We start from the raw sequence: 27,098 nt of genomic DNA on the forward strand, positions 1-27,098 counted from the left end.
TCTTTGTTCACCATGCTGTTTAATTTAGATACTTTTACAGAGCGATGAGGGTCAAGAGCTGTGTTGCTGTGATGTCTGCACACACTAATTTTTACCATTAAAATATTATTCTACATGAAAATATTAATAGACACTATGATACATTTACAGACTTACAAGACTTGTTTCACAAAGTGGGTTGATAGTGACTAACAAAGAAAATGAAAGTGCCAGATGAAAAATTTAAACAATTGGAATCGCTATTTGGAAATTAAAGATCAAACAAAACCAGCATAAAAAAATTGTCCCATGTAAGATGTAATCCTCTAGGCACAGTCATACAATCCTGCTAAACAGATACAGAGCTACTGATGCAACTCACTTTTACAGTATGTAACAAATTGCTAGCTTCATAGATTCCTGAAAGTATTTCTATTATGAAGTTGACTTTTAAGGCTAAACATTTACCTGATATTAAGTAACTGGAACCTAAACAGAATACATAACATAAGCAGTACTGATGTATACAAAATCAAATCATATTTGGATGTGATATACATTCATGACCACTTTATTAGGAACACCTGTACACCTACTTATTCATGTGATTAGCCAGTCATGTGGCAACTAAAGCTCCTGACCTGTATTTGCATGATTTTATGCATTGCATTGCTGCCAAACGATTGGCTGATAATCGCATGAATATAGTGTTAAAAAAGTGGTCTTTATGTATATTGGTAAAGAAAAACTTGATTCCTTGTATCTAAAACATTTAAGCATTGCAATTTTAGCCTAAAAGTGTTATTTGAGTAATAATTCTACAAGAGATCCATCATTGTATATCTATGTGAGAATGCATCTATTATGGCACATTTTGTGATAACAAAAAAACACTCTATATTAATGCTAAGCCCAGTTGATCATTGACACGAACCTTGTAACTGTCAATGCCTAAGCCTGAAAAATATGCTAAGAAAGTCTCTAACCCGATCAAGTGGGAAAATATAAGCATGAATTTGGAACTATAGACTTTTTAATGGAGGATGAGGCTCTATAGTGTTCAAATCCAAATAGTCTGTGGATAAAAATGTTCATCGAAGGAAAGAAGTAACATCCAAAGCAAGGTGACTCATGAAAACAAATTAATCCATGTCCAGTCATGAATTTCATATTTTAAATCTCTCTCTCTCTCACACACACACACACACACACAGACAGGTTTGTTTAACTATACAAGTGAGGACATCTCATAGATGTCCATTGATTTCATAGCAGGCTAATGATATTTTTCTATTCCCTAAACCTAACCCTCACAGAAACCTGTGCACATCTGTAGATTTAAAGCTAAACATGATTTGGCCGATTTATGAGCCTTTTTGTACTAGTGAGGACCATCTAAAATGTCCTCACTAGTGGATTTTCAACAAGTTTCTCAATATTAGTGAGGATATTTTCAAATATTTGGCACTCACAAATTAAGTGAAACCTGTACACACACAGATCCCCTCTCTGCTGCATGAATTAAATTACTATACAACTGTATGTAACATTAAATAGAAATATTATTACTCAAATTTATCAGCATTTAGGGCCAACATATACAACTCTGCCTATAATATGGCTTCAATAAATTCAAGACAATCTTATCAAGGCCTTATGTGACACTTAAACATGTATTCAAAACTTTAAAACAACAAACCTTTTGTCATTTGGCCAAATAGCTAATGTTATTCACGAACAATTCATTGAACAAATGGACAATAGCGATTTTATTTGGAGCAAACGTCCTACTCTCTGAGTAGCTTTGTCTCCAGAGTTTTCAAAGACCACTTGATTCTCATTTAATCTCAAGAGATATTTTCTGATAAACCAAGAGACCGAACAAACTATCCACATTCATAGCCTCGACAAACAAGTAAAAAATATAAGGAACATGTGTTCCTTCATATCTTGTAATCTATTGTAAAGTTGTCTTTAATAAGTGCTTAGTTGGAATGAGGTGAAGAGTGCAGGGACTAGACTATAAATTAAATACATCTGTAAGCGCTTGAAACCGCATAAAGCACAAATCAAGACTGTCAAGCAGTTAAAGGAAAAAGCGGATGCCAGAAAACCCTGCAGACACCACACAAATTCTCTACAGAAATCAGCAGACTATTAGAACATTAAAACATCAAATGCAGACTACATACCCTCCAAATGGAGGTAGAAAAGCAGCTGTTCTTAATTGTTTAGAGGGACAGAAAATAAGACAATGCATGAAACATAAATAACTACAGGAAGTGCATGCCAGCACAAAACAATTAGTGTTCATCTGGCTGATTCAGCTCTCACTGAATCAATTTTATACACATTATGAATGGACATCAATGTGAATTTGTAAATCAAAATGTATCCAGCTGATGATTCTTTCAAAATGGTGAAACCTAACCCTGAACCACAAATCCACATATATGCATTGGCTTTTGGATAGACAGAAACACACTCTCAAGTATACTTCAAGTAACTGCTTATAAAGTGAATTACAGTGCAATCAACAAGTCAGTAAATGTCACCCATCCCCTTAGTCAGTCAACATATACAGTAAATGGTCAACATTTATAAACATCACAGGGAACAAACAGTTGTGGCCAAATGTTTGGAAAAACCTTAAAAAATATATTTTATAAATGTATTGTAATGTTTGTGTTGTGATTTTCTGCTCTTTATATCCTTTGTTTACTTGAATTTTTAATTTAAACCTACTCAGTTTTGTATCATGTAACTTACTAGCTCAGAAACAGCACTAGTTGTAATGCTAAACCAAGCTAATGTGCTAAATGCAGTTTTCGTTATATGACCGAAACTGAAACTTTTGAGCTAAGACTGTATTTCTAGATGGTTAGAAAATCATGAACACAAACCATGGTAAAATCAGCACATTAACAATGGAAATAATGTTAATCATTTCTGGTGAGAAAGCTTCCATGACACTATTAAAGTCCTTTAACCCTGATCATTGTCTAAATGCTGAATCAATCTTACTGTTAATATTAAATCTTTTCTAAAATAACGATTTAGCATCCAGTTTTACGAATCATTTCTAAACCAGCATCAAACTTTCCCAATGACTGACTTCAGCCTAGAATAAGATATACATTTTCTAATGACTCCAGATGGAATATATATCATTTTGTGACAGCGTTTATCTAGGACACTAGTGGTATATGCAATGCATATAAATTGCTTAGCAGGTGCTTGCCTAGCTCCTAAGGAGAAAGACAACTGCACAGTGTCACACAGTGCAGTCACACAGGCGTAAGTGATGGGACATCTAACTACATCTCACTAACATACAGCTACAATGATGGCCATTAGTTATCCAGGTACTTTGGCTGCACTGTACATAACACAAACACTCACTTAGATGTATTAATACACACAAACAGTACACAAACCCTTCCCAGTAACAGTGAGAGGGACAAGCAAAAGGACAGATCCTTCCCATCACTTATTGTGTCCCTTTACACAGAATAATGGTAATACAATCTTATTAAAGGGGATCATCTAGTGTCACTAACAAAGCTGAGTCAATGTCATGTTGTGTCAGTCCATCATTCAGAATACATAGACTTTCCTCCTTACTCAGGGTAGCAGTTGTGGGAAAAGAGGTGAAAGTTCTAGAACGACAAGAGCGTCATACTTTTAGTTTTGGTGTGCTACTCATTCATCCTCTTATGTAGAGAAGTGTACAGAGGAGGACAGCTCCAACAGAGAGCACTAATTCGGTCTCAATTCTTAAATGTTTTAACCACCCTTCCAAGCTTCCCAAGGGTGAAGAACTGGTCTCATATGTTCATTCCCCCCGGACCCCCTCCTCCTGCGGGGTAGTGCCGAAGACCTCCTCCTCGACGTAGAGAATGTAGGGCCACAGTGCAACAACCCCGCATAAGAGAACCAATATGGTACATTGGCTGACTGTTACGGTGTGTGCCCCGACACAACCACGCAACTGTGGGGACCACTGGCACAACCACTGCAAGCAAATCCACAAGGAAGTGGCGGCTCCAGTAGTTCTTTGCAGGTAAACCACATCCAGACGATTTTGACTCATTGTCTGTAGCAATCTCATCGATTTCATCATCAGCATCTGCACCTATATTTATAACATGATCCCCCATAACCCCAGCCTCTGACAGTGCACTACGAGGCTGAGTTGTTTGTGGGAGGGTCCCTTCTTCTTTCCCAACCGATGACTGTGCCGAGCAGGGGGAATTGCCAGGACTTAGCAAAGGGTCTCTGCTAGGCTGAGGTGAAACCAAGTTGGTAACTGGGGATTCGGTGGTCTCTGTGGTCAGAGCAGTTGTGACGACTGGTAAAACTGGAGAGAACTCTGAAACAGTAGACTCCATGACAGAGGTCTCAGTGGTGTTCAGTGCTAGAGACACAGATCCTTTTGCAGTAGATGCAGATGGTCCCCAAGACTGCACTGTAACAACCGGAGCAGACTTAGTGGAAATAGATTCCATGATGATAGATGCTGTGGTGGCAACTGTTGCTGTAACAGCGGATTCCATTGCAACTGATTCCAGGTCACCTCCTTCGTCAGACATCCAGGTAGAGGTTGGGCTGCAGGCCTGAGAGCGGAAGGTGCGCTCAGCAATAGTGTCCAGATCAGAGTTAAAGGATGTACTGGGTCCATGAGCAGGAGGCGAGGCTGGGTCATGGTCATAGTCGGTTTGAATTGCTTGCTCCCGAAGGTGGTGCAGGTATAGATGATGGTGCGATAGACAGGGATTACTAAGACTCACACTGGACCCCGTCTCGAACCCGCTACAGCGGAGTGGCACTACTCTGGGCTCGCTGTTGCAGAGCCCCTCATAGGTGGAGGAGTGTGGCAGGCGAGAGTACGCATTGAGCAGCAAGGCTGTCTCTTGAGACAGAAACGCAGCTTCCAGAAGAAGGTCTGCCTTGCTGGCTCCTCTTCCGCTTTCTCCACTGCAAACAAACCCGCTGTCTTGCGTGCCCTCGCCTGACAAACATGGAACGTCACAACCATTTTCGTTACCGCCACATTCCGGACCGCCCTGGTCGCTCAGCTTGGTGTAGGTAGAGCTGCGAGTTAGCGAGCGAGCTGGAGAGCCATCAGATGACTCCGCCAGACCCTCGCTGACCTCCAGCCCTGCCCCCACCAACCCTCCACCTCCTGGGGTTTCTACTGCTTTGACAGCCCCGGTTTGAGCCAGCTCCATGTTCTGCAATAAAGTCTCCAGCTTGTGGTTCTGGAGGTTGATGTCTTGGAAGCACTTTTGCACCCCTATGTCATTGTCTCCCAGACTGGATCGGACAACATCGACAACCTGTTTAAGCTGCTGGATCTCCCTGCGAGCTTCTTTCAAAGCTAACTGGGCCTCCACACGGTGGCACTCCTCCTCAATCCAGTCTTCTTGCATACGAGACAACTGAGTACGCAACTCATCGATCTCAGTGTCTCTAAGGAAGGAGGGAAAAAGAAGAGGAATGTGTGAGAAAAAGAACAGACAGTCAAAAGAAAAGAAAAAAAGCAATGCCAATGAGTAATAGGCAGGTGAAAGAAAGATTAGAATCATAGAAAAGCAAAGTGTGTAATTTTTTCTATCCCAGATTAACCCTTTTGCACATGAGTTTCTCTGGTACTGACGGATCCCTCAGGGTGAGTTCTTTAATGCATCTAAACAGTGTGTTCTGACAGTAACAGCTTTATGCTTTTATTTGGTGATTATTTTAATGTATGTAACATAAAATTAAAGATACTGTAATGGTGAAAAGACTTTTTGAGCAGCTGATACATTACGACAACCGCTTCAATCACTCTTTGCTGGTAAACAGCAGCATGAATGCAGATCACACCAGTTTAATCATATGGGTCTGAGCCCAGCCTAGTGTAATCACACTGGTTTGATAATACGTGCAAAAGGGTTGAGGTCAAATGATGACAAATAAAAGCCATTCGTAGGCTGATTTCCTTGAAAGATGAAAACACTGTGGCTCTATGGCACTATTAATATTGCTCTGTTTGAGCATTTCATCACAGCAACATTGGTGCGGGACTTCCTGTTTGTCCAAACAATGACAAAAGAAGGGAGTGTTTGGGAAACCTCTTCAGAAACATCATTATTTTTGTGATTCATTTGTTGCCACTAGTGGAACAGAGATTACAAACAGCTGCATTAATACTTCTACGATTCTTGATATTAGACAAATGGTATCTGTCACTAAAACAAACAACTTAGAAGTAATACATAATTACATTAGACATGAGTGTATGTGCATGACAGGGGAATAAATGACAAATTGAAACAGAATAAATGCAAATATTCAGCTGTTTGCAATTTCAAAGGCAGATCTGTAATTGTTACAAGGACTGGAAATCATCAATAGGAATCACTAATTCATTTAATTAACTGCTTCTTAAAGCAGCTGCTTATCAAAGCATGAGCCATCATGCTACAAATGATGCATTTCAATAGGCTGCATGCCTCACCTGTCCTGCAGTCTGTCGATGGTCTCTTTAAGCCGTGCTCTTAGGTGTCTTATACACACTTCTTTCTGCTGCAGAGGTGTAAGGTATTGCTCAGGTGGAGGAGGCCGGATACCATGGTTATCATTGCAGGAGGTGTGTTTTAAGTTACGCCTGATTTAGAAGCGAAAAGTAGGACATAAATGTCAACGCCCATACATGATCAAAGGAGATTCTGTTCATCAAAGTGTCATTGATTTACAGGTAAAGTGTATCTCACCTATGGGTTGGGCTTCCATCACTGCCCCTGCATGACCCTGAATTGCTACTGCTACTGAGAGAGGCATTTCCATATGGATCACGGTTACTGACAGGTGCTGGACTCCGTCTGTAGTATAACAAAATCACGTTACAGCAGAACACGTCACTGGGCAGGTACAAATACAAGACAGACACAAACATACACTCACATGAACCAACAAAAAGTATCCGATAGAACGCGATCACGAACAAACATGCCCACCAATAATACAAAATTACTAACATGCTACTATACACAGAGTCAACAGTCTTAATGGGGGAAGATCACACATTATACTGGAGCTTGCATCTTTTATAAACACAAACAACAAGCAAATAGATGTCATGTAAAAACTGGCACAAATTGCTAAGGAATACAGACAGTTGTATTGTGTGCTGAAAGAGACAGATGACAAAATGTTATAACCTTAAATATCCTTCAATGATCAATTATGAGACAGAAACAAAAGCAAGGCCAAAACAGCTGATTAAACAGAAACAGACAGCAGTATTAGAGCCAGTATGCTGATGAAAGCCTAGATTCACTTTCCACATTTAGTCATCAATCTGCAACTTTTAACTTTGACACAAAATGTTTAGCTTTTAAGCTCCAATTCAATGAAATAGCTGAAAGCTTGAAGACCCCATGAAATGGCTTGAGAGCACAGTTTCCTGTGTTTATATATCTCCAACTGAAACAGGAAGTTGTTTTTTTGTGGCTTTCATAATGTCAGTCATGAACCGTGATTTGCTACTTGCTAGCAGGTTTTAGTACATTCTCATTTTAGAGAGCATCTTTTCAGAGACAAAATCTGTGTAATGCAGCATTAGTCGTCAATATTTTGATCTGTTGTCCAGGCCGAGAAAGAGTCAATTTTATATGCGTTTATCTGCTAAAATATTTATTTTGTCATTGTACACAAGCATATGCAGATATAATATGGTATATTACGGCAGTTAACATGCACAATATTGTTATCGTGGGCACTTCAAAATACCGTAAATAATTCTAGATAACTTTTAGCCAAATTGTTTAGATTTTTCTGATCATACAATAGTTTTTTCCCATCAACGAATCAAGATTCACAACACTGCGTGTATGTGGCACAAATGACACATGCGCACTCTTTTGTAAACTAAACCAACATGAATGAGAAGCATGACGAAGGAGGAACACAGCCAAACCCTTGATCCACCTTATAAAAGTTGGAAGTGTGGAAGTATTTTGGGTTCCACAAAAATACAGAGGGATTGTTGGTAAAAAATGGTTCTCTTTTTTGTAAAACATGCAGAAAAGTGGCAGCGAAACGAGGGAACACCTCCAAAATGTTCGCTCATCTGCGGGACAGGTAAGTTGTGACAGTTCTGCTCATTTTTCCAAATTGCTATTGAAAAATAAGAGACAACACTTTAAACACAACCAGCTAAGTGACAACTAAGACGAAAAAGAAAGTTAACTGTTGTTGCCATTTGCAGATAATGTGTTTCTTGCTTTCAAGTGGCCGAAGAGCAGTTCGCTAAAACTCCACAAGCTACACAGTAACATCTGTGCATGTATATGAAACTAAATAGGTGTGGGGGGGGTGTTGGAGTGTTGTCCATTAATTTTGCGAGTATCGATAGCCCCCCCCCTTTACATGGCGCCCCATGCGTTGCATACCTTGCATATATGTTTTTTGCGCCTCTGTTTGCGCCTTGTGGTAACAACTAAAATACATTTATTATCAACTAATACTAAGTCCTGTAATAAATAATGGCAATGAGGTACAATGTTGATTTCAATATTAAGTTCAAGTGGGAACGCAACGCCATACAGTGTGAGTGAACTTGTGGTTATTAAATTTGTAGCTAGCACCTAACTACACATTAGTAACTTGCTTGCTATCCAGAAAAATACATGCATACTATTGTTGTAGCCTAGAAGCTAGCCTAATAAAATTAGTCTAGCCTTACTTTAACATTAGCCTCAACATTAGCCTATAAACTTTTTATTAAGAGAACAACAAAGTTTGTTTATCGTTTAACCCATTTTTTGTAATGTAATTCAATACCATGATAATTCCGTATATTGTGATATAAGCTTCAGCAATTATCGTGACATGAAAATGTATACCGTCACATGCCTATATTCAGTAGATGGGTTCAAAGCGAACACACATTGACTAAAAGCCATACAAATCTAATTTTCATTTCAGGGTGTCTTCAAGGTGAATTTTAAAGTGCTGTGGTCAAAGAGCTTGAATCCATGCTCAAAACAATGCCACACAAAGAACAAAGAGAAGTGAATGATAAAAAGAGAAAAAGTGACAGAACTGATGAGAGACAGTGGGATAATGGAGTGCTGACCGACAGTGGTGTTCCGGGGACTTTGGTGTCAGAAATCCTCTGCTCTGTCTCATAGAGACCATAATGCCTGACTCCATGGGTGTGTAGTCTAGCTCTATAAACCTGCAATAGTCAAAACTGACCCACACACAAGAAGGCATCATTACACAGGGCAGCACATACAGCTTCCTAAGCCTAAATTCTGTCATCATATGATACTTTAATAATTTGCACCGTGGATGAAGCTGGCTTCATTTTGACATGTTGTAGATCAGCTTGGAGATCTGACAGATTATTAGACAGATTGTCTGACTAATTAACTGAGTCAGCAGCCAGAGGATAAAAGTGATCAAGATAAAAGGAGCTTCTTATAATTAATTCGCGTTGTCAGAAACACTAGCACAGGGCTGGTAGGATTAGAGCCGTTTGCCACACTTTATTCTCTTATTAAGAGAAAAAAGAAACCAAAGACAGCTGGACGTATTGTACAAAGGCTAATCAGATTCTGTGTGACAGTATTATACCATTTCCTTCATCTATACTAGCATTAAATGCCTCTTTTATATAAAAGGGAGAAGAAGTCCTGAATATAGCCCTTCTGAACATGCAGTTTCATGCTGTATTGTTCAGGGAAAGTTCCTATTTCACAAAGCCTTTCCAAATTCATTACATTTAAACAAAATAGCATGCAATCACCTGTCATATTCTAGGAGATATGGATCAAGGGATAGCTTAGAGTATAACAACTCTTTAATCCCCCAGAAACATTCTCTCTTTGGAAAATTAAGTTTTGGGTTCGAATGAAAGCATTTCCTTTTCAGGTGCTGCAGAGTGGTGCAATTTGAGGTGGGGTCACATGCAGGATGGCTAACTTTGAAGCTAGTGATACTTTGGCACCAGCCTGATTTACAGAAGTGTGCTAGTTCCTCCCTGTGTCAATTCCAAAATCTACCAACAGCCTTGTAAATGGATAATAAACTATTTCTGTTTTAAATTTTTTGTGGTTAATTTTGAGTACATATCAGTATCAGAACTCACATTGGTTGACCACTATTTACAGCTTCAACACAGATAATTGGTGGCTGTTTTAAAAAAAATCAAAGAGATCAAACAGAAACAAAAATAATACAATTATTAATCAGCAACAATAATTGGTATGGATAAGGTTCCTGTTATTGTAGTATAAAAGTCTATATGCATTAGTTGGCAAAAGTATATAAAATAGCATTGTGTACTCGTGGAGATATAATTTCGTCAATATCTACGAGACTTTTCAGGACATCCAATAAAATAACATTACATAAAAATTGACCAATTAAAAACAGCACATTGAGAGTGACAAACCACCTTAAATACTGTCCACCAGGACCACCATTGGTGGTTTGTAAAGGGGTTGCTGAACTGCCCTAACCATGAAAGCAAGCAGGTCATGGTTAAGCTGAGAGCAAAACAGAGGAAAGAAAAGCATATTGAAAAAGCTGAAACATGCTTGTAGAGAGGTAGTAGGAAGAGCTTTGCTATCATTACTGATAGCAAGGAGTGACGAGGCAGAAAAAGAAAACAGCAGCTAGTATAGTTGGACAAACTTGGGAAGATTATCATGTGTCCAGTGAGATGAACTAATTGAGGAAAAGTCAGGTAATGCAGTGTAATGAATATGGTGTTATTTTATGTGCCTTTATGAAAACTACCTAGTGTAATGCCATACACACTCAATAGAATCGCAAATGGGACAATACTGCATTCATTGTAAGTCTCACAGATTCTAAATTCTACAAGAGCCAAATTGTTTCTTAACAGACAAATTCCCACTTAGAGACTGAAAATCTTGTGTGACTCCAATCCATTAGCTCTTTCTCCAAGCTTCAAAGACCTGAGAGGTGAGCACAATCACCAGAACTGTGTCAACAAACACAATTCATACCTCTCAGATACTCAACAAAAACATTCATTACGTTTACAGTCACAATTATAATACAGCGGATTTGGCGTAATCGAGCTTCAGTCTTTATCTGTCAGTCCAAGTATATATGACATAATATTAGGGCTGCCCCCGACCAAAGATTTTCCTAGTTGACTAGTAGGCATTAATTTAAGCCATTAGTCGACTAGTCGCATGTTTATGATATTAATTTAATTACTTAAATATAAATATATTGGGGGCATCAGAAAATCCAGGGCTGAGAAAGCAATGTTACTTATAACATTTTAACACTGTTCTACATTACAGAGAAATACTAAACCGTAATAATGAGCCTTTAAAATATAAACTTTACAAGCTCACGCACAAAGTGAGCCGCAGTGACAACGGCAAAAGCGGTAATGATTCTGAATATTTCGGAAAAACCAGCAAAGAGACTGTCTGAACATTTTGTTAATTTATAGAGAGAAATGCACATTAGGGTTGTGCCGACAGACGATGATCTCGGGGATCGACGATGGTCAGAGTAATCGCCCATTAATTTCCCATTAATGTATAACATTATTATTATTATTATCAAATTAATATTACAAATAATTTGACTAACCACGCATAATCTTGATTTTCTCAAAAATGCTAACATGTACATCTCATGTTTGGAGGCTCTTATGTTACAACACTGCTGAGAAAGTGATGCAGTTTATTTATTCATTTTGTTAATTATTCATGCTTGACATGATGACTACAATCATGTCAAATGTATCTGGGCAAAATTTTGTATTGTTATCTCAAAGCAAGTTATGGCATTTGGAACCAAGGAAGCCTTTCTTATTAAAAGTCCAAAAAACTCTCCAAACAAGTGATCTGAGGGTTTTACTGAACCTAAGAACTACTTACATTTGTAAATGCCACAATAAACCAGAAACATAATTACATAGAATAAGTAACAAGTAATAAGATCCAGCACTGTTTCAGTTGTGCGCATTGTAAATCAAGACCTGTCAATCTAAGCCATCAGTCCAATCCAAGCTGTAAAACAGTGGCCGATTGGTCTTTACACATCGTCCCTTCCCACCATCCCCACCCACATACCTGAGATCAGAGATGATCTTATTATCGGTTTAAGAGGTTAATCAAGTTTGCTGTTTGTTAACTATAAATGAACACATTAGCTGTTATGTTGTATTGAATTAATTTAATGTTGAACAGCTTTTTTAATTAAATATGCTGTAAGTTGATAATTGTCATTTTCTTCAATAATCTAATTATTAGAAGACCTAACATACACTATATTGCCAAAAGTATTCGCTCACCCATCCAAATAATTGAATTCAGGTGTTCCAATCACTTCCATGGCCACAGGTGTATAAAAAACATCTAGGCATGCAGACTGCTTCTACAAACATTTGTGAAAGAATGGGCCGCTCTCAGGAGCTCAGTGAATTCCAGTGTGGTACTGTGATAGGATGCCACCTGTGCAACAAGTCCAGTCGTGAAATTTCCTCGCTACTAAATATTCCACAGTCAACTGTCAGTGGTATTATAACAAAGTGGAAGTGATTGGGAATGACAGCAACTCAGCCACGAATTGGTAGGCCACGTAAAATGACAGAGCGGGGTCAGCGGATGCTGAGGCGCATAGTGCGCAGAGGTCGCCAACTTTCTGCAGAGTCAATCGCTACAGACCTCCAAAGTTCATGTGGCCTTCAGATTAGCTCAAGAACAGTGCGTAGAGAGCTTCATGGAATGGGTTTCCATGGCCGAGTAGCTGCATCCAAGCCATACATCACCAAGTGCAATGCAAAGCGTCGGATGCAGTGGTGTAAAGCACGACGCCACTGGACTCTAGAGCAGTGGAGACGCGTTCTCTGGAGTGACGAATCACGCTTCTCCATCTGGCAATCTGATGGACGAGTCTGGGTTTGGTGGTTGCCAGGAGAACGTCTGTACTTTACTTGTCTGACTGCATTGTGCCAACTGTGAAGTTTGGTGGAGGGGGGATTATGGTGTGGGGTTGTTTTTCAGGAGCTGGGCTTGGCCCCTTAGTTCCAGTGAAAGGAACTCTGAATGCTTCAGCATACCAAGAGATTTTGGACAATTCCATGCTCCCAGCTTTGTGGGAACAGTTTGGGGATGGCCCCTTCCTGTTCCAACATGACTGCACACCAGTGCACAAAGCAAGGTCCATAAAGACATGGATGAGCGAGTTTGGTGTGGAAGAACTTGACTGGCCTGCACAGAGTCCTGACCTCAACCGGATAGAGCACCTTTGGGATGAATTAGAGCGAAGACTGCGAGCCAGGCCTTCTCGTCCAACATCAGTGTCTGACCTCACAAATGCGCTTCTGGAAGAATGGTCAAAAATTCCCATAAACACACTCCTAAACCTTGTGGAAAGCCTTCCCAAAAGAGTTGAAGCTGTTATAGCTGCAAAGGGTCGGGCCGACGTCATATTAAACCCTATGGATTAAGAATGGGATGTCACTTAAGTTCATATGTGTCTAAAGGCAGATGAGTGAATACTTTTGGCAATATAGTGTATGTTGCTTGTAAGTGTTTGTTTCAGCCAGTGGAAGGCATGGTACAAGTGTATGTGTGCACATGATCAGGATGGTACCACCTCTGCCTCATTTTAAGCCAGGAAAAACCCTGCTTATATATATATATAATTTATTTGACCACTTCATTATTTTATTTGCTTTTTCGTTTCGTTTGGAGTGCAATTTGAATTTAGAAATGTATTTGAAGTTTTTCGTTTTTTAAATAAATTAATTTAATTTTCAATGCAAAATCACTAAAGCAAGAATATTCACCGATCCCTCAGCCCAGGGGTTTCCGATGTAATTGGATATTGCGATATACATATACATATATATATATATATATCGTGAAGGAGGGAACAAAATGAATTTATTCACACGCATGATGTATTTTCCCGGATAACGAAATACCCGACTGGTAGAGAATGCACAGATGAAGCAGGTTCTTTGCCAGAGAGATGTTGATAACTGATGTAAAGCCATCTTTCAAAAAGTTGAACAACACACATTTTTCCAGTTTCATTAGAATTTTAGTTAAATAAAAAATAAAGTTCAAAGTTTGAAATCAAGGTGTCTTGCTTTATTGTGTAGGCTTAACCCTAACCCTGCTTAATGAAAATTACCCCATAGTACCACCTAACGTCCAACCAGCGGTAATACCGGTGTTTGTCGGTTTCCTGTGGAGTTTTTTTTTCTGTGACCAACCGACCAATCAAAACTTGGTGGACCAAAACTCTTCTCATCCACTAAGGTTTAGTCGACTATCAGGGGCAGCCCTCCATATTGTGTAATCGGAAATTTGAAGGAAGAACAACAGTTGATGTAGTGTTAAAGAGGCTGTCTTTCGGAGCATATATGCGCACAATGCCAAGGCCAGTTGTGAACTGATTAACAAGCATACATGCTGGACAAAGTTGAGCTACGATTACATTATCCAAGTCTGTTAGTCTAGTGCGATTTCAGTCAGGCTAAAGCATTTATATCGCATTTTAGAAAGACAAATTGTTGTTTTATTCCAAATGAAATCAAACTTTAAAAGCGCATGTAAACGTACTGAGTGTTAGTGGGTAGTGGTCTGGTTTTACATTGGGGCTGAGTGTGTACGCCTAATGCAGCGGTGTATTCTACTAGTCATGTCCTACTGTAGTGTACTGATTCAGAGTCTCACACAGGGGATGCAGTGGGAGACGACACCATTTGTTTCAAACGATGCTTAGGCTGTAGGGCCTTCAGCAGGCTGAATCTGAGGAAACAGAGATGACACAGAGGCACAGAGCTGGGCTCTAATGCAATATTACAAGAAAGCAAGCAAGCACGAAAGAAAGAAAAAAGAAAGAAAGAAAGGGTAGAAAGGAAAGAAGAAAGGAATAAAGGAAAGAAGGAAGGAAGGATGGAAGAAAGGAATGAAGGAAGGAGAGAAGGAAGGAAGGAAAGGAAAGTGAGAAGCAAGACAGATTAAGGAAGGAAGGATGAAAGGAAAGAAGGAAGGAAAGGTAGGAAAGAAAGGAAAGAAGGAAAAGGAGGAAGGAATGAATGAAGGAAGGAAGGAAGGAGAAAAGAAAGGAAGACAGATAAAGGAAGAAAGGAAGTAAGGAAAGAAGTAATGACAGAAGGTAGGAAGAAAAGATAGGAAGGAAAGGAAAGGAAGGAAGGAAGGTGAGAAGGAAGAAAGGAGGAAGGAAGGTTGGAAGGAAGAGAAGGAGAGACGGAAGACAGATAAAAGAGGGAAGGACGTTAAACTTTGACCCGCTACTATCTTCCATCTGTCTATATTTATTTCTAGAATGTGATACCTACTGTATAGCCGTTACATTTAATATCCTGCTATAGTAATGTGCTTATAAAGCTTCTGTACTCGCCATCCAAGCAGTTTTTTATACAACCTGGCATTTGTTGGGTGAACTAAATCTTGACAAAAGACAGAAATTGAAAGAGCTAAACAGTTCTGTGTTCAAGAGAGTTATACAGCAGCAGGATGGGTTAGATTTCACAGTATCAAACAAAACATCTTGAAAGACAAAAGAAATGTGCCTTACTTGCGTGTTCCAGAACCAGATCTTTTATTTGAAGGCGAAGACATTGAGTCAGCAGCCGTCTCCCTCTTTTCTCCTTATACAGCTGGATCTCTTGATCTGTGTTTCCCTCTCTTTTTTCCTCTCAACACAGCCTGAAAGGCTCAGCTGCAGCCAGTCTGAATAAAGTACAAGAAAAGATCGGTTTCGCAAAAGAAAATCAAACTCATATTAACTCATTAACTCGTCTTACATAAACTACCAGTCAAAAGTTTGGACTGTATTTGTTTCTCATGATCTTAACCTTTTAATCTAAAGGCTTATGCTTGAATGCTAGAAATTACTTTTGTAAACAAATAAAAATTGTGCCCATGTATTAATGGATGAGTTGGAGTGGATAGTGAAGGAAAAGCAGCCAACAAGTGTCAAGGGATCGGTACTGTTTATAATCCCAGGTGGCACTTCATGAAGTTGGTTGAGAAAATGCCAAGAGTGTGCAAAACTGTAAACTACACAAATGGTGGCTACTTTGAAGATGTGCTAAAGTATAAGAAATTTTTTTTTTCCTTTTTTCTGTCAGTACATAATTCCCATTCTTTTGTGGTATTTAATAGTTTTGAAATGAACATAAGAATGTCTCTTCTTAATCTAATTGACCTCTTCACTCTGAGAGCTGGAAACAGCAGTGCACGTTGAGCTCTAATATATTTAGCTTTGTGCTGACACAGACTGGCTGGTCTCTGACTCTTCGCTGATCAACAGTGATAATAGAGCTTTAACTTTTACATTCAGCCAAAAAAGCTAAAGTCATTTTTATATTTGCATAATAGCTATTTTGAGAGAAAGAGACAAACAAGGGAAGGTGAGGGTAAGAGGGGATTACTGACTTGAATAATTAAACACACCAGTTGGCACAGCTCAGTATCAGCAACACTGCACAACAATCTGAAACCTATTCTTCCCTCTCTATAAATAACCATAATAATCAATTATATCCTTATTAATGACAAGACCTTTCCACCAAGATGTCTTTAGATTTTTAGGTTTTTCTTTTAAATTCTTCATACACTGTAAAATATATTTTCATCATTATGATATGGCATCTTTGTTTTCTCATCACAATAATTTCTATCACTTCTACTCAATTCTGTTAAGTCGCACGTTTGGTAACAAGACGCAATAAGAACCAATGAGGTTTGTTGTTATCGACGTAGGTGCATTATTTGATTTAAGCACAAATAACCAGCCTGATCTCATGAAATTTACGAGAAAAAGGCAACATTTTTGCAAACCAAAGTTACGTGCTTCATTATACGTTTGGGTGCAGTTTCCCAGTGAAATGTCCTGCGGGGGGCGCCAAACAGAGAGTGAAATGATGTTGTAATCAGACAAGGTTTTTAAGGTGAATATTAGATGGATGTTTTAATGAGTAAAACGTACCTCCCTAACCTAAACTTTAAACTAAACCTAACCAATAGTGTCTTAAAAGATAAATGAGACATCTTACCCTAAACCAACACCTAAACCTAACCTATACAAAAGAAAATTGACATGAATAGCACATTTACTGAAGCAACCACATCATTTGGCTTCACTTTCACTTTTGTTTCGAGAGTCCTTGGCTGGGCTTGAGGCTCGGTTTCCGAGTCCAAAGTCCAACACTCTATCAGGTGACCTAGAGCGAAGCTAATGATGTTGGAATAAGTGTGTAAATGTAGGTGGGTCTGTAATACAAGCATTAAAATGTATCCTTTTTCAAATAAAACATTATAGGAAAAGTGTGTTGATATAATAACGTAGTAGGGTGTGAGTAACAGAGTGAAAAATATTGCATGGTGTGCACTGTTTGCTATTTCAAGCTTCACAGACTAAAGTTACTATTCACTTACAGGATGGCAAATAAACCCAGTGCAATCACATTTTTTGTTCCATGGATGAGAGTAAATCACATGGGTTTAGAACGACATGAGGGTGATTAAATGAATAAATAATTACATAATTTTCATTTTTGGGTTTTCTTTTCCTGTAAGTGTTTAATTTTAGTGAGCTGATTATTTTACAGTGTGGGTTTGGTTAGACAAACGTTTCATGGGTTTGGTTGGTTGACAAAAATTAACAAAACTGATACCAAGCAGCTTTTGCTGGAAAATGTGCAACCGCTGAGTCAGTATCTGGACAGTGTAGTTGCCCTCTGGTGCAGTGCGAGTCATTATGTAGATTGCAGCTGATAGACCTGAAAAAACAAACATTCTATCTATTTGAAATTTGCACCAATGCAGAAGCCTAGAGTCTTAGTCTCTCCAATGTTCTATTCCTTCTGCACAGTAACATTTTTGTCATAAAATCCTCAACTGCAAACCATATATGGTTAGGTGATTCATGATTTGAATATTTAGATGACTAATTAAGAAAAGGAGTCAGACCCTAATATACTGCTCTTGAGTATTAGTGCAGTATAAAGTACATAACTGGATTGTGTGTAGTTGCCAGCAACGTGTCAGCAGAATTTAGCATGCATTCTGGTAATGTTTTTTTGTTTGTTTTTGTTTTGTTTGGATCTTGTGGGTGGCTCATAAATTAAACAACATTTGATAAAGACTTACTATATGATGTCATTGGAAGACACAAGGGAATTGAAGCATGAAGGTGAGCAAATTACGCAAGAATGTTTATTTTGGGGTGAAATATCCCTTTAAGCACTTCAGCTTTAAGTTCTTCATATCGAATTATAGCAGAGATCAAGAAAACAGGGATTTGTTTGTCAATTTGAGAACTTGGTGGTGGTAATTAGCCTTACTGCAGTGTCATATTACATTTAGAGAAAGCCTAGAATGTCAAAACAAATGAAATAATAATAATTACAAAAGGCTTCTTCATTATTCAATGTGCTTGAAAACCTATGCAAATACAAAGTCTGATTCACAGCATGTGTGCTTTGCTTGATACAGTGGCGCAATTAGTAAAAGAAGATAATAGATCATAATAGTGCTAAAATGGTTGGCAAATGGTTGCTTATATCCACAATTATCCCAGCACACTTACACTATGGACACATTTTTCAGCAAACAGGTCCTTTTTTTTTTATTATTTTTTTTAAAATAAAAAATAAAATAAAAATAAAAACAATTATGAGTGCAACATTTACAAATCAAGCTTATTTGTCAATTTCCATTAAACAAAACAAACAAAAAATCTGTTTTCTAATTTTTGGCTGAAATACAAAACAAATGTTCAATTTATATTATGTTTTTAAATTTTTTAAAAAAGAAAGAAAAATAAATCTGATTAAACCCACAGGGACAATTAGCACCTTAAAAGGATAGTTCACCCAAAAATGAAAATTTTCTCATCATTTACTCAACCTCATGCATCCCAGATGTGTATGACTTTCTTTCTTCTGCTGAACACAAACAAAGAATTTTAGAAGAATATTTCAGCTCTGTAGGTCCATAAAATTGATGAATGATTGATGATTGAATTGATTGGATGCCAAATCATTATAAAAGTAATCCATACTGATGGGGCAGGTTAACCCGGTCTCTTCTGCCTATTGATGAGTTGAATACATTCACTAACAATCATTATAATCAAAAAGTAAATCAAAGCTTTTTTAATCATGTGCATTTATTCAGGTTATGTTATAATATATGAATGGTACAGGTCATTCGTGTATTTGTCCTCTGAGGTGTGACTGAGAGTCTGAGTTATATCAGGAATGCAGGAAACAGTGCTTACTTATTTAGCCCGGCTCCCAAAGAACAGATAAACATGTGAGTTGTAATTAATTCAATTGATCATTAATCAAAATTAAGCAAGAGTTTTATTGTGTCTTTGGTAAATAATGAACCTCCCCTTTCACCTAGCAGTTCTCAGGCCCTAAAATTGTGTACGTGAGAGCTTTGAGTTATCAATGTTTTTGTTCTAGCTGAAAAGAAAAACATTCAGCCTGGGTCTCGATGACATTCAACATTAAGAAACTACAGTCTCTTCTTTCTCTTAAGATGCACTGTTTTCTTTTTCCCTATTTGTATTTCTCAATCTCTCCTATAGTCTTTATCTAAATCGATTACAGGAATTGTTGGAGTGATGGAGCCAGATGATCGGGTGAAATGATCAGTCACCCTTTGGCCCCAGGTCTAAAAGAAGAAAAGTCCTTTTGGATTTATGAATACCTTTGACTCATATTTACAGACCAACTGAGACTTTGTGGTTCCAGCTAATCAATGTTCTGTTTCTAAATAACATCATCTGTGTAGATCAACAGTTCACTATATTTTGATAATTTCCGTAAATATCTGTATGGTTAACCCAGAAGCCTGTAAAGATGAGGTCAATTCATTTGCATATGCCTATAATTATGGTTGTTTCTGTAATCTAAGTTAGTTAGATTCCGACTACCAAAATTTTGGTACCATGACAACACTACTGGGTATAACTATATTCTCCTACAATACAACTCCAGTGGATTAATTAATGTCTTCTGAAGCGAAACGCTAGGTAAGAAATAGTTCAATATTTAAAACTTTTTTTTATTTTTTAAAATATCTTCGCTTCAGGTCAGCTCGTTGACGAGGGTAGCGTTTAAACTGCCTCGCGCGTGACGTAAGCACATAAGCCTCCTCTGCAAAAATATGTAGATACCTTATTAGCAGCTGTTCCTATGGACTGCGATACTGTTTCCACACAAAAGCAGTTTATGCATTGGTTTGAGCAAAGAGCTTGGTCTGAGGTATCTCCACCATTCACTTGCCTTCAAACAGATCTTCTTGTTTGACCGTTCCAAGATCAGAATCAGAATCAGCTTTATTGTCAAGTATGCTTACACATACAAGGAATTTGTCTTGGTGACAGGAGCTTCCAGTGTACAACAATACAAAAACAGCAGCAAGACATAGATAATAATAATAAAAAAAAATTATTATACACATACGTAAATACAAACACAGACACACACATACATACATACATACATACACACATACACGTACGTAGTGCAAATCTAATACAAATCTGTTATGTACAGTGCAAATGTTTTTTGTTTTTTTTCTTCAGAGGAATGAAATGGCAGAAGAGGTTGGATGTGTTGGATAAATATAAAAAAGACTAAACTGTGTATTGCACATAGTTATTGCTCAATGGGGCAATTTTAACTGTTCATGAGATGGATAGCCTGAGGGAAAGAACTGTTCCTGTGCCTGACAGTTCTGGTGCTCAGAGCTCCGAAGCGTCGGCCAGAAGGCAACAGTTCAAAAAGGTAATGGGCAGGGTGAGTGGGGTCCAGAGTGATTTTTCCAGCCTTTTTCCTCACTCTGGAAGTGTATAGTTCTTGAAGGGGGGGGCAGGGGGCAACCAATAATCCTCTCAACAGTCCGAACTGTCCTTTGTAGTCTTCTGATGTCTGATTTTGTTGCTGAACCAAACCAGACAGTTACTGAAGTGCAGAGGACAGACTCAATGACTGCTGAGTAGAACTGAATCAGCAGCGCCTGTGGCAGGTTGAACTTCTTCAGCTGGCAAAGGAAGTACAACCTCTGCTGGGCCTTTTTCACAATGGAGTCAATGTGGGTCTCCCACTTCAGGTCCTGTGAGATGGTAGTGCCCTGGAACCTGAATGACTCCACTGCTGCCACAGTGCTGTTTAGAATGGTGAGGGGGTCAGTGTTGGGGTGTTCCTAAAGTCCACAATCATCTCCACCGTTTTGAGCATGTTCAGCTCAAGGTTGTTTTGACTGCACCAGACAGCCAGCTGTTCAACCTCCCTTCTGTATGCAGACTCATCGTCATCTCGGATGAGGCCGATGGCAGTGGTGTCATCTGCAAACTTCAGGAGCTTGACAGAGGGGTCCTTGGCGATGCAGTCATTGGTGTAGAGGAAGAAGAGTATTGGGGAGAGCACACATCCCTGGGGGGCACCAGTGCTGATTGTACAGGTGCTGGAAGTGAATTTCCCCTGTCTCACAAGCTGCTGCCTGTCCATCAGAAGGCTGCTAATCCACTGACAGATAGACATGGGAACAGAGAGTTGGGTGTAATTTATTCTAGAGTATAGCTGGGATGATGGTGTTGAAAGCCGAACTAAAGTCCACAAAAAGGATCCTTGCATATGTCCCTGGTCTATCCAGATGTTGCAGGATATGATGCAATCCCATGTTGACAGCATCATCCACAGACCCGTTTGCTCGATAAGCAAATCGAAGGGGATCTAGAAAGGGTCCAGTGATGTTCTTCAGGTGGGCCAACACCAGTCTCTCAAATTATTTCATGACCACAGATGTCAGGGCGACAGGTCTGTAGACATTAAGTCCTGTGATTTTTGGTTTCTTTGGGACAGGAATAATGATTGAGTGTTTGAAGCAGCATGGGACTTCACACTGCTCCAGTGATCTATTGAAGATCTGTGTGAAGATGGGGGCCAGCTGGTTAGCACAGGATCGAAGACATGCTGGTGAGATGCCATCTGGGCCTGAAGCTTTCCTCGTCTTTTATTTCCGAAAGACCCGGCTCACATCATCTTCACAGATCTTAAGTTTAGTTTGAGTAGCAGGAGGGGTGAAGAGGGGGGTTGCAGGAGGTGTTGGTGTTTGTGTGAAATGAAGGTCAGAGTGGGTGTGGGGTGTGAGATTGGGCCTTTCAAATCTGCAGTAGAACACATTCAGGTCATCAGCCAGTTGTTGGTCTACCACAGGGTTGGGGGTAGGAGTCCTGTAATTTGTGAGTTGTTTCATGCCACTCCACACTGATGCAGGGTCATTAGTTGAAAACTTGTTTTTCAGCTTCTCAGAGTATCTTATTTTAGCCACTCTGATTTCCTTGTTCAGTGTGTTCCTGGCCTGATTGTACAAGACTTTATCCCCACCCCTGTAAGCATCCTCTTTGGCCTGACGAAGCTGCCTGAATTCCACTGTAAACCATGGTTTGTCGTTGTTGAACTTTAAATAAGTCCTAGTAGGAATGCACATATCCTCACATAAACTGATATATGATGTAACAGTATCTGTGAGCTCATCCAGGTCTGTGGCTGCAGCCTCAAAAACACTCCAATCTGTGCAATCAAAGCAGGCTTGTAGTTCCAGCTCTGCATCATTGGTCCATCTTTTTACAGTCCTTACTACTGACTTGGTTGATTTTCATTTCTGCCTGTAGGTTGGAAGAAGATGAACCTGACAGTGATCAGAGAGTCCCAAAGCTGCTCTTGGGACAGAGCGATATGCATCCTTTATTGTTGTGTAACAATGATCCAGTATGTTCCTGTCTCTGGTGGGGCATGTAATGTGTTGTTTGTATTTGGGCAGTTCACGTGTGAGATTTGCTTTGTTAAAATCCCCAAGAATAATAATAACTGAGTCCAGGTATTGTTGTTCTGTGTCTGTGATTTGATCAGCCAGCTGTTGCAGTGCGGCATTCAAACACGCGTTTGGCGCGATGTACACACTCACCAGAATAAACGAGGAAAACTCCTGCAGCGAGTAGTACAGCTTACAGTTAATAAAGAGCGCTTCCAAATTAGGACAGCACATCTTCTTTAACGTTGTTACATCTGTACACCAACTATCATTGATGTAAAAGCATGTTCCACCGCCTCTCGTTTTCCCCGTTAACTCCGTGATACGATCCGCTCTGAACAGCTGAAAGCCCGGCAGATGTAACGCGCTGTCCGGAATGGTTTCACTCAGCCAGGTTTCTGTGAAGCACAAGGCAGCAGAGTTTGAAAAGTCCTTGTTTGTACGGGTGAGGAGATGTAGTTCGTCCGTTTTGTTAGGAAGAGAGCGGAGATTCGCTTGATGAATGCTCGGCAGCGCATCTATGAATATTTGCGCTCCTTTGTTGTAAACAACACTGTGCTTCCATATTTTTTGATCTATTAAGCGTATTTTCCGCTTTTCCGAATTTCACATGTCAGTTCTTGCGTGAACTTGCCAACACACGTGAGAGGCTGCGTGACCTCGACCCTCGTGAATGTTTAGTAAAGAAAGGTTTAAATATTGATCTATTTCTTATAGGGGTGTAACGATTCACTCATCTCACGGTTCGGTTAGTTTCACGATTCTTTAAATTAAGCCTGAATCAAGAAAAGATTGAACTTTTTTTTTTTTAAATGTATTATTAGTTCTTTATAGACATATGCGAAGCCGTTTGTTTCCTTAAAAATGTAGCTAAAAGTACTGTTCTTAAAATTGCTAAATGAGCCATCAGATGTACTGGGACTAAAAACAGCCAGAACAGGGCAATGGTGACACCAAATGGAAATATTAGCTGATAATTCTGCTTCTGAAAATACAAAATTATGTTAGATACATATGCTGCTTACACACTGTTACTGATTACAAACATTTAAAATATTTTAAATTAAAATTGTATTTTTCTAAAATAGTTTTGTCTCTGATTACATCTAATTATTCTTTTCAAAAATACATAATTAATGGAAGTGCATGCTTATGCAGTTAAATAATAATTTACTGATGAAATCAAATTAGACATGACATTTGACATTAGGATTATATTCCACCAGTAGCATTATTATACATAATATTCAGCATTATATATAGTAGATTAATATGACAATCTCTTTAAACCTCTGTAAACTTGAATTTTCTCGTGCTGTCAGAGCAGGTCAGTCTAGCACTTCACACGGGCATTTGATCCCTCGCGCTGAAAAGGCGCGTCTCTCTCCCCCATCTGGTTTCACTTTCAGCTGAACTCATCGTACAACACCTGTAGCTGCTAGTGTGCAATCGTATTTTAGAGCTCCTTGTGTCCAATGAAGCGATTTCCATTTGTATGCCTGCGTTACGTAGTATTGGATAGAACAGTTGCTCAAATAATTTTTAGAAACCGTCCCATCTCCACGATGTTTATTGTCAAATGTTTTAACCGTGATGCATCATCCCACGATAAACCGTTAAACCCCTAATTTCTTACACACACCTAGCGTTTAGCTTCAGAATACATAAATTAATCCATTGGAGTTGTATGGATTACTTTTATGCCGCCTCTATGTGTTTTTTGGAGCTTTAGAAATTTGGCACTCATTCACTTGCATTGTATGGAGCTACAGGGCTGAGATATTCTTCTAAAATTCTTTGTTTGTGTTCAGCAGAAAAAAGAAAGTCATGCACATCTGGGATGACATGAGTATGAGTAAATTATGAGAGAATTATCATTTTTGGGTGAACTATTTCTTTAAGTTTTACATATAATAGGAGCTGGCCTAGAAGAAAGAAGCAATCAGATTATGAAGTCATTCATCAAGTCATCCCTTATGAGCCATAAGAGAGCAGTGAATCATCAATGGATATAGCTGAATGTGTCCAGTGTGGATGGATGAATGCAGTGTAGCTAATACAGCATACATGCTCTCAAGTGAATGAACAACACAGCATATGTTCTTCAGAAAATCTTCTGCATGTGGTTTGATGAAGTGTCTGCAAATTTAGTTGTAATCAGTGCAATCAGTTAAAGTGAACCTATACAAAACAGTAGATACTTCAACAGCAATAACAATAAGGGAACCAGACATCCAGTATATTAAAGGATAACCAGCTGCAATGGCTCTGCACACATTTACTGCCTGCACACATACAGAGTGAAATATAATTAAACATTAAAGGGATAGTTCACTTAAAATGAAAATTCTCTCATAATTTGCTCACACTCATGCCATCCCAGATGTGTATGACTTTCTTCTGCTGAATGCAAATGAAGATTTTTAGATAAATATCTCAGCTCTGTAGGTCGCAAGTGAATGGTGACCAAAACGTTGAAGCTCCAAAAAGCACATAAAGTCAGCATAATAGTAACCCATAAGACTCCATGTCTTCTGAGGCGATACAAGCAGTTTGGGTTAGAACAGACCAAAATTTTTTATTGTCCATCTTGCCATTCCCTGTTCTCACCCAAAACCGATTGGATCACTTCAGAAGACATGGATTAAACCACTGGAGTTTTATGGATTACTTTTATGCTGCCTTTGGTCAGCATTGTATGGACCAACAGAGCTGGAATATTCTTCTAAAAATCTTAATTTGTGTTCAGCAGAAGAAAGAAAGTCATACACATCTGGGATGGCATGAGGGTGAGTAAATGAGTGAATTTAAATTTTTGGGTGAACTATCACTTTTAGAGGCAAAAGCACAAGTGGCTGTCAAGTTGAAACCATTGGGGTAGGAAAAGCTTTGGAAAATTAGGTTGCATGCTTAGAGGATATGGCGGAGTCGCCATGGAGACAGCAATTCATCCACTATTCTAGAAGATGAGCTCTACAAGTGGTGTGATTGGCTTACTTTGCTTATGTGTATGTGGTGAGACAGACAACATGGTGACATTACACTATGGCAAGGCAAGCAAGGCTCACAGTGCAATACTGAGAAAGCTCAGAGGAGTAAAACAACATCCTGTGCAATGAAGGGAGTGATAATTGTTGAGATGCCAGAGACAGTAAAGAGATTAATAGTGATCCACATTGAGACATGTACTTGGAAATATTGCTTATATGTTAACTTGCTTTGCAGTGATAAAGACAGCAAATTATTATCATTCTGGGGCCCCCAAAATCCCCTTTTAAGTACATTTTCTCCGCAATCTGCAAGTCCTTATGGGGATGCAAGGTCATCATGCACCCTAGGCCGTTCAACGCAAAAAACACTGTCTCTGTCACGACTCACAGCGCAAGAGAGTTGCTGAAACCCAATCAGACATTAAAGCAGCTTAGCAAGACTAGGGAACCGAAAATAATCTTCAGTTATATATGTAATAATAATAATAATAATAATAATAATAATAAAAAATAAAATAAAAAAAACAGCCCTAGATTAAAATAACATGAAGGCACAATATTGGCAAAACAAAAACAAACGCAAGATGCACACGCATGCTCGATGCAGGAAAACATCTGCTCTGCGTACACACCCCTAAAGACCGAAACCCAATCTTGCGGTGCAAACATTTAACGTGCAAATGTAAGAAATCGATTTACTTCCAGATATCATATCCACCGGTTACCTGGCACGTCACAGTCCTTGGCGTGTCCTACACACGCTGGAAATGTAGGAGTCTTTCGCTACAACGATGCATCACGATTTGCACGTCACGTCACAACGCAAAAATACATTTTTCTCACCTGGTTGCCGCCTTCCGGCAAGAATCTGCTTGTCTTCATAAAAGCTGCGGTGTTTTGTCGTGTTTACCCTGCTACTCGTCCCCGTCAAGGACTCCGCCGCAGCGGTGCACCGCTGCTCGGGAGGGCGAGTCGACGGGGCGGGTGAGGCGATTCTAGCGCGTGAGGTTTGTTTGAGAGACCCGTGAAGGAAGACGAGCGGCGAGATGAGAGCAGACGCGTAATTTTACGATGATCTCCTTAAAGGACACCGTAACACTTGGAGTTGTGAGGACATAACCAGAGAATTGGTGTTTCTAGAAATGGTAATATGAGTAAAAAATGCAGTTTAACACAGGCACAATGTTTTAAATAGTGCAAGATTCATTTCATATTGAGATGAAATTGATCTTATTCAGAGTAGCGCCATATTACATTTTTGACAGGAATG

General features: G+C 39.1%; 1 protein-coding gene across 4 annotated transcripts; it reads right to left on the bottom strand.

Moving 5' to 3' along the window:
- On the bottom strand, positions 1-26,819 carry LOC127420372 (syntaphilin-like). 4 transcript variants are annotated; one of them, XM_051662609.1, is made up of 7 exons: positions 26,672-26,819; positions 15,580-15,734; positions 14,712-14,786; positions 9,104-9,220; positions 6,738-6,845; positions 6,482-6,631; positions 1-5,451 (listed from the first exon to the last, which is right to left on the bottom strand). In XM_051662609.1, the coding sequence occupies exons 2-7, from the start codon at positions 15,621-15,623 to the stop codon at positions 3,807-3,809; spliced, it is 2,139 nt and encodes a 712-aa protein (XP_051518569.1). In that variant the 5' UTR covers positions 15,624-15,734; positions 26,672-26,819; the 3' UTR covers positions 1-3,806. The 4 variants fall into 4 exon arrangements, with proteins under 4 accessions (XP_051518569.1, XP_051518570.1, XP_051518571.1 ...); XM_051662610.1 differs by lacking the exon at positions 14,712-14,786; XM_051662611.1 differs by lacking the exon at positions 9,104-9,220.
- Between the last annotated feature and the right edge of the window lie 279 nt (positions 26,820-27,098).

The sequence above is a fragment of the Myxocyprinus asiaticus genome, chromosome 29 (assembly GCF_019703515.2).
Source record: "Myxocyprinus asiaticus isolate MX2 ecotype Aquarium Trade chromosome 29, UBuf_Myxa_2, whole genome shotgun sequence".
In the NCBI taxonomy this organism is placed as follows: Eukaryota; Metazoa; Chordata; class Actinopteri; order Cypriniformes; family Catostomidae; genus Myxocyprinus; species Myxocyprinus asiaticus.

What these genes read in the sequence shown, in the direction of transcription:
- LOC127420372 (XM_051662609.1), bottom strand. Translation starts at nt 15,623, where the DNA reads ATGTCTTCGCCTTCAAATAAAAGATCTGGTTCTGGAACACGCAA. An exon ending in TCTGGTTCTGGAACACGCAA is followed by an intron (nt 14,787 to 15,579) that starts GTAAGGCACATT and finishes CTGTTTCCTCAG; the next exon opens with ATTCAGCCTGCTGAAGGCCC. An exon ending in TCTCCCACTGCATCCCCTGT is followed by an intron (nt 9,221 to 14,711) that starts GTGAGACTCTGA and finishes TGTGTGGGTCAG; the next exon opens with TTTTGACTATTGCAGGTTTA.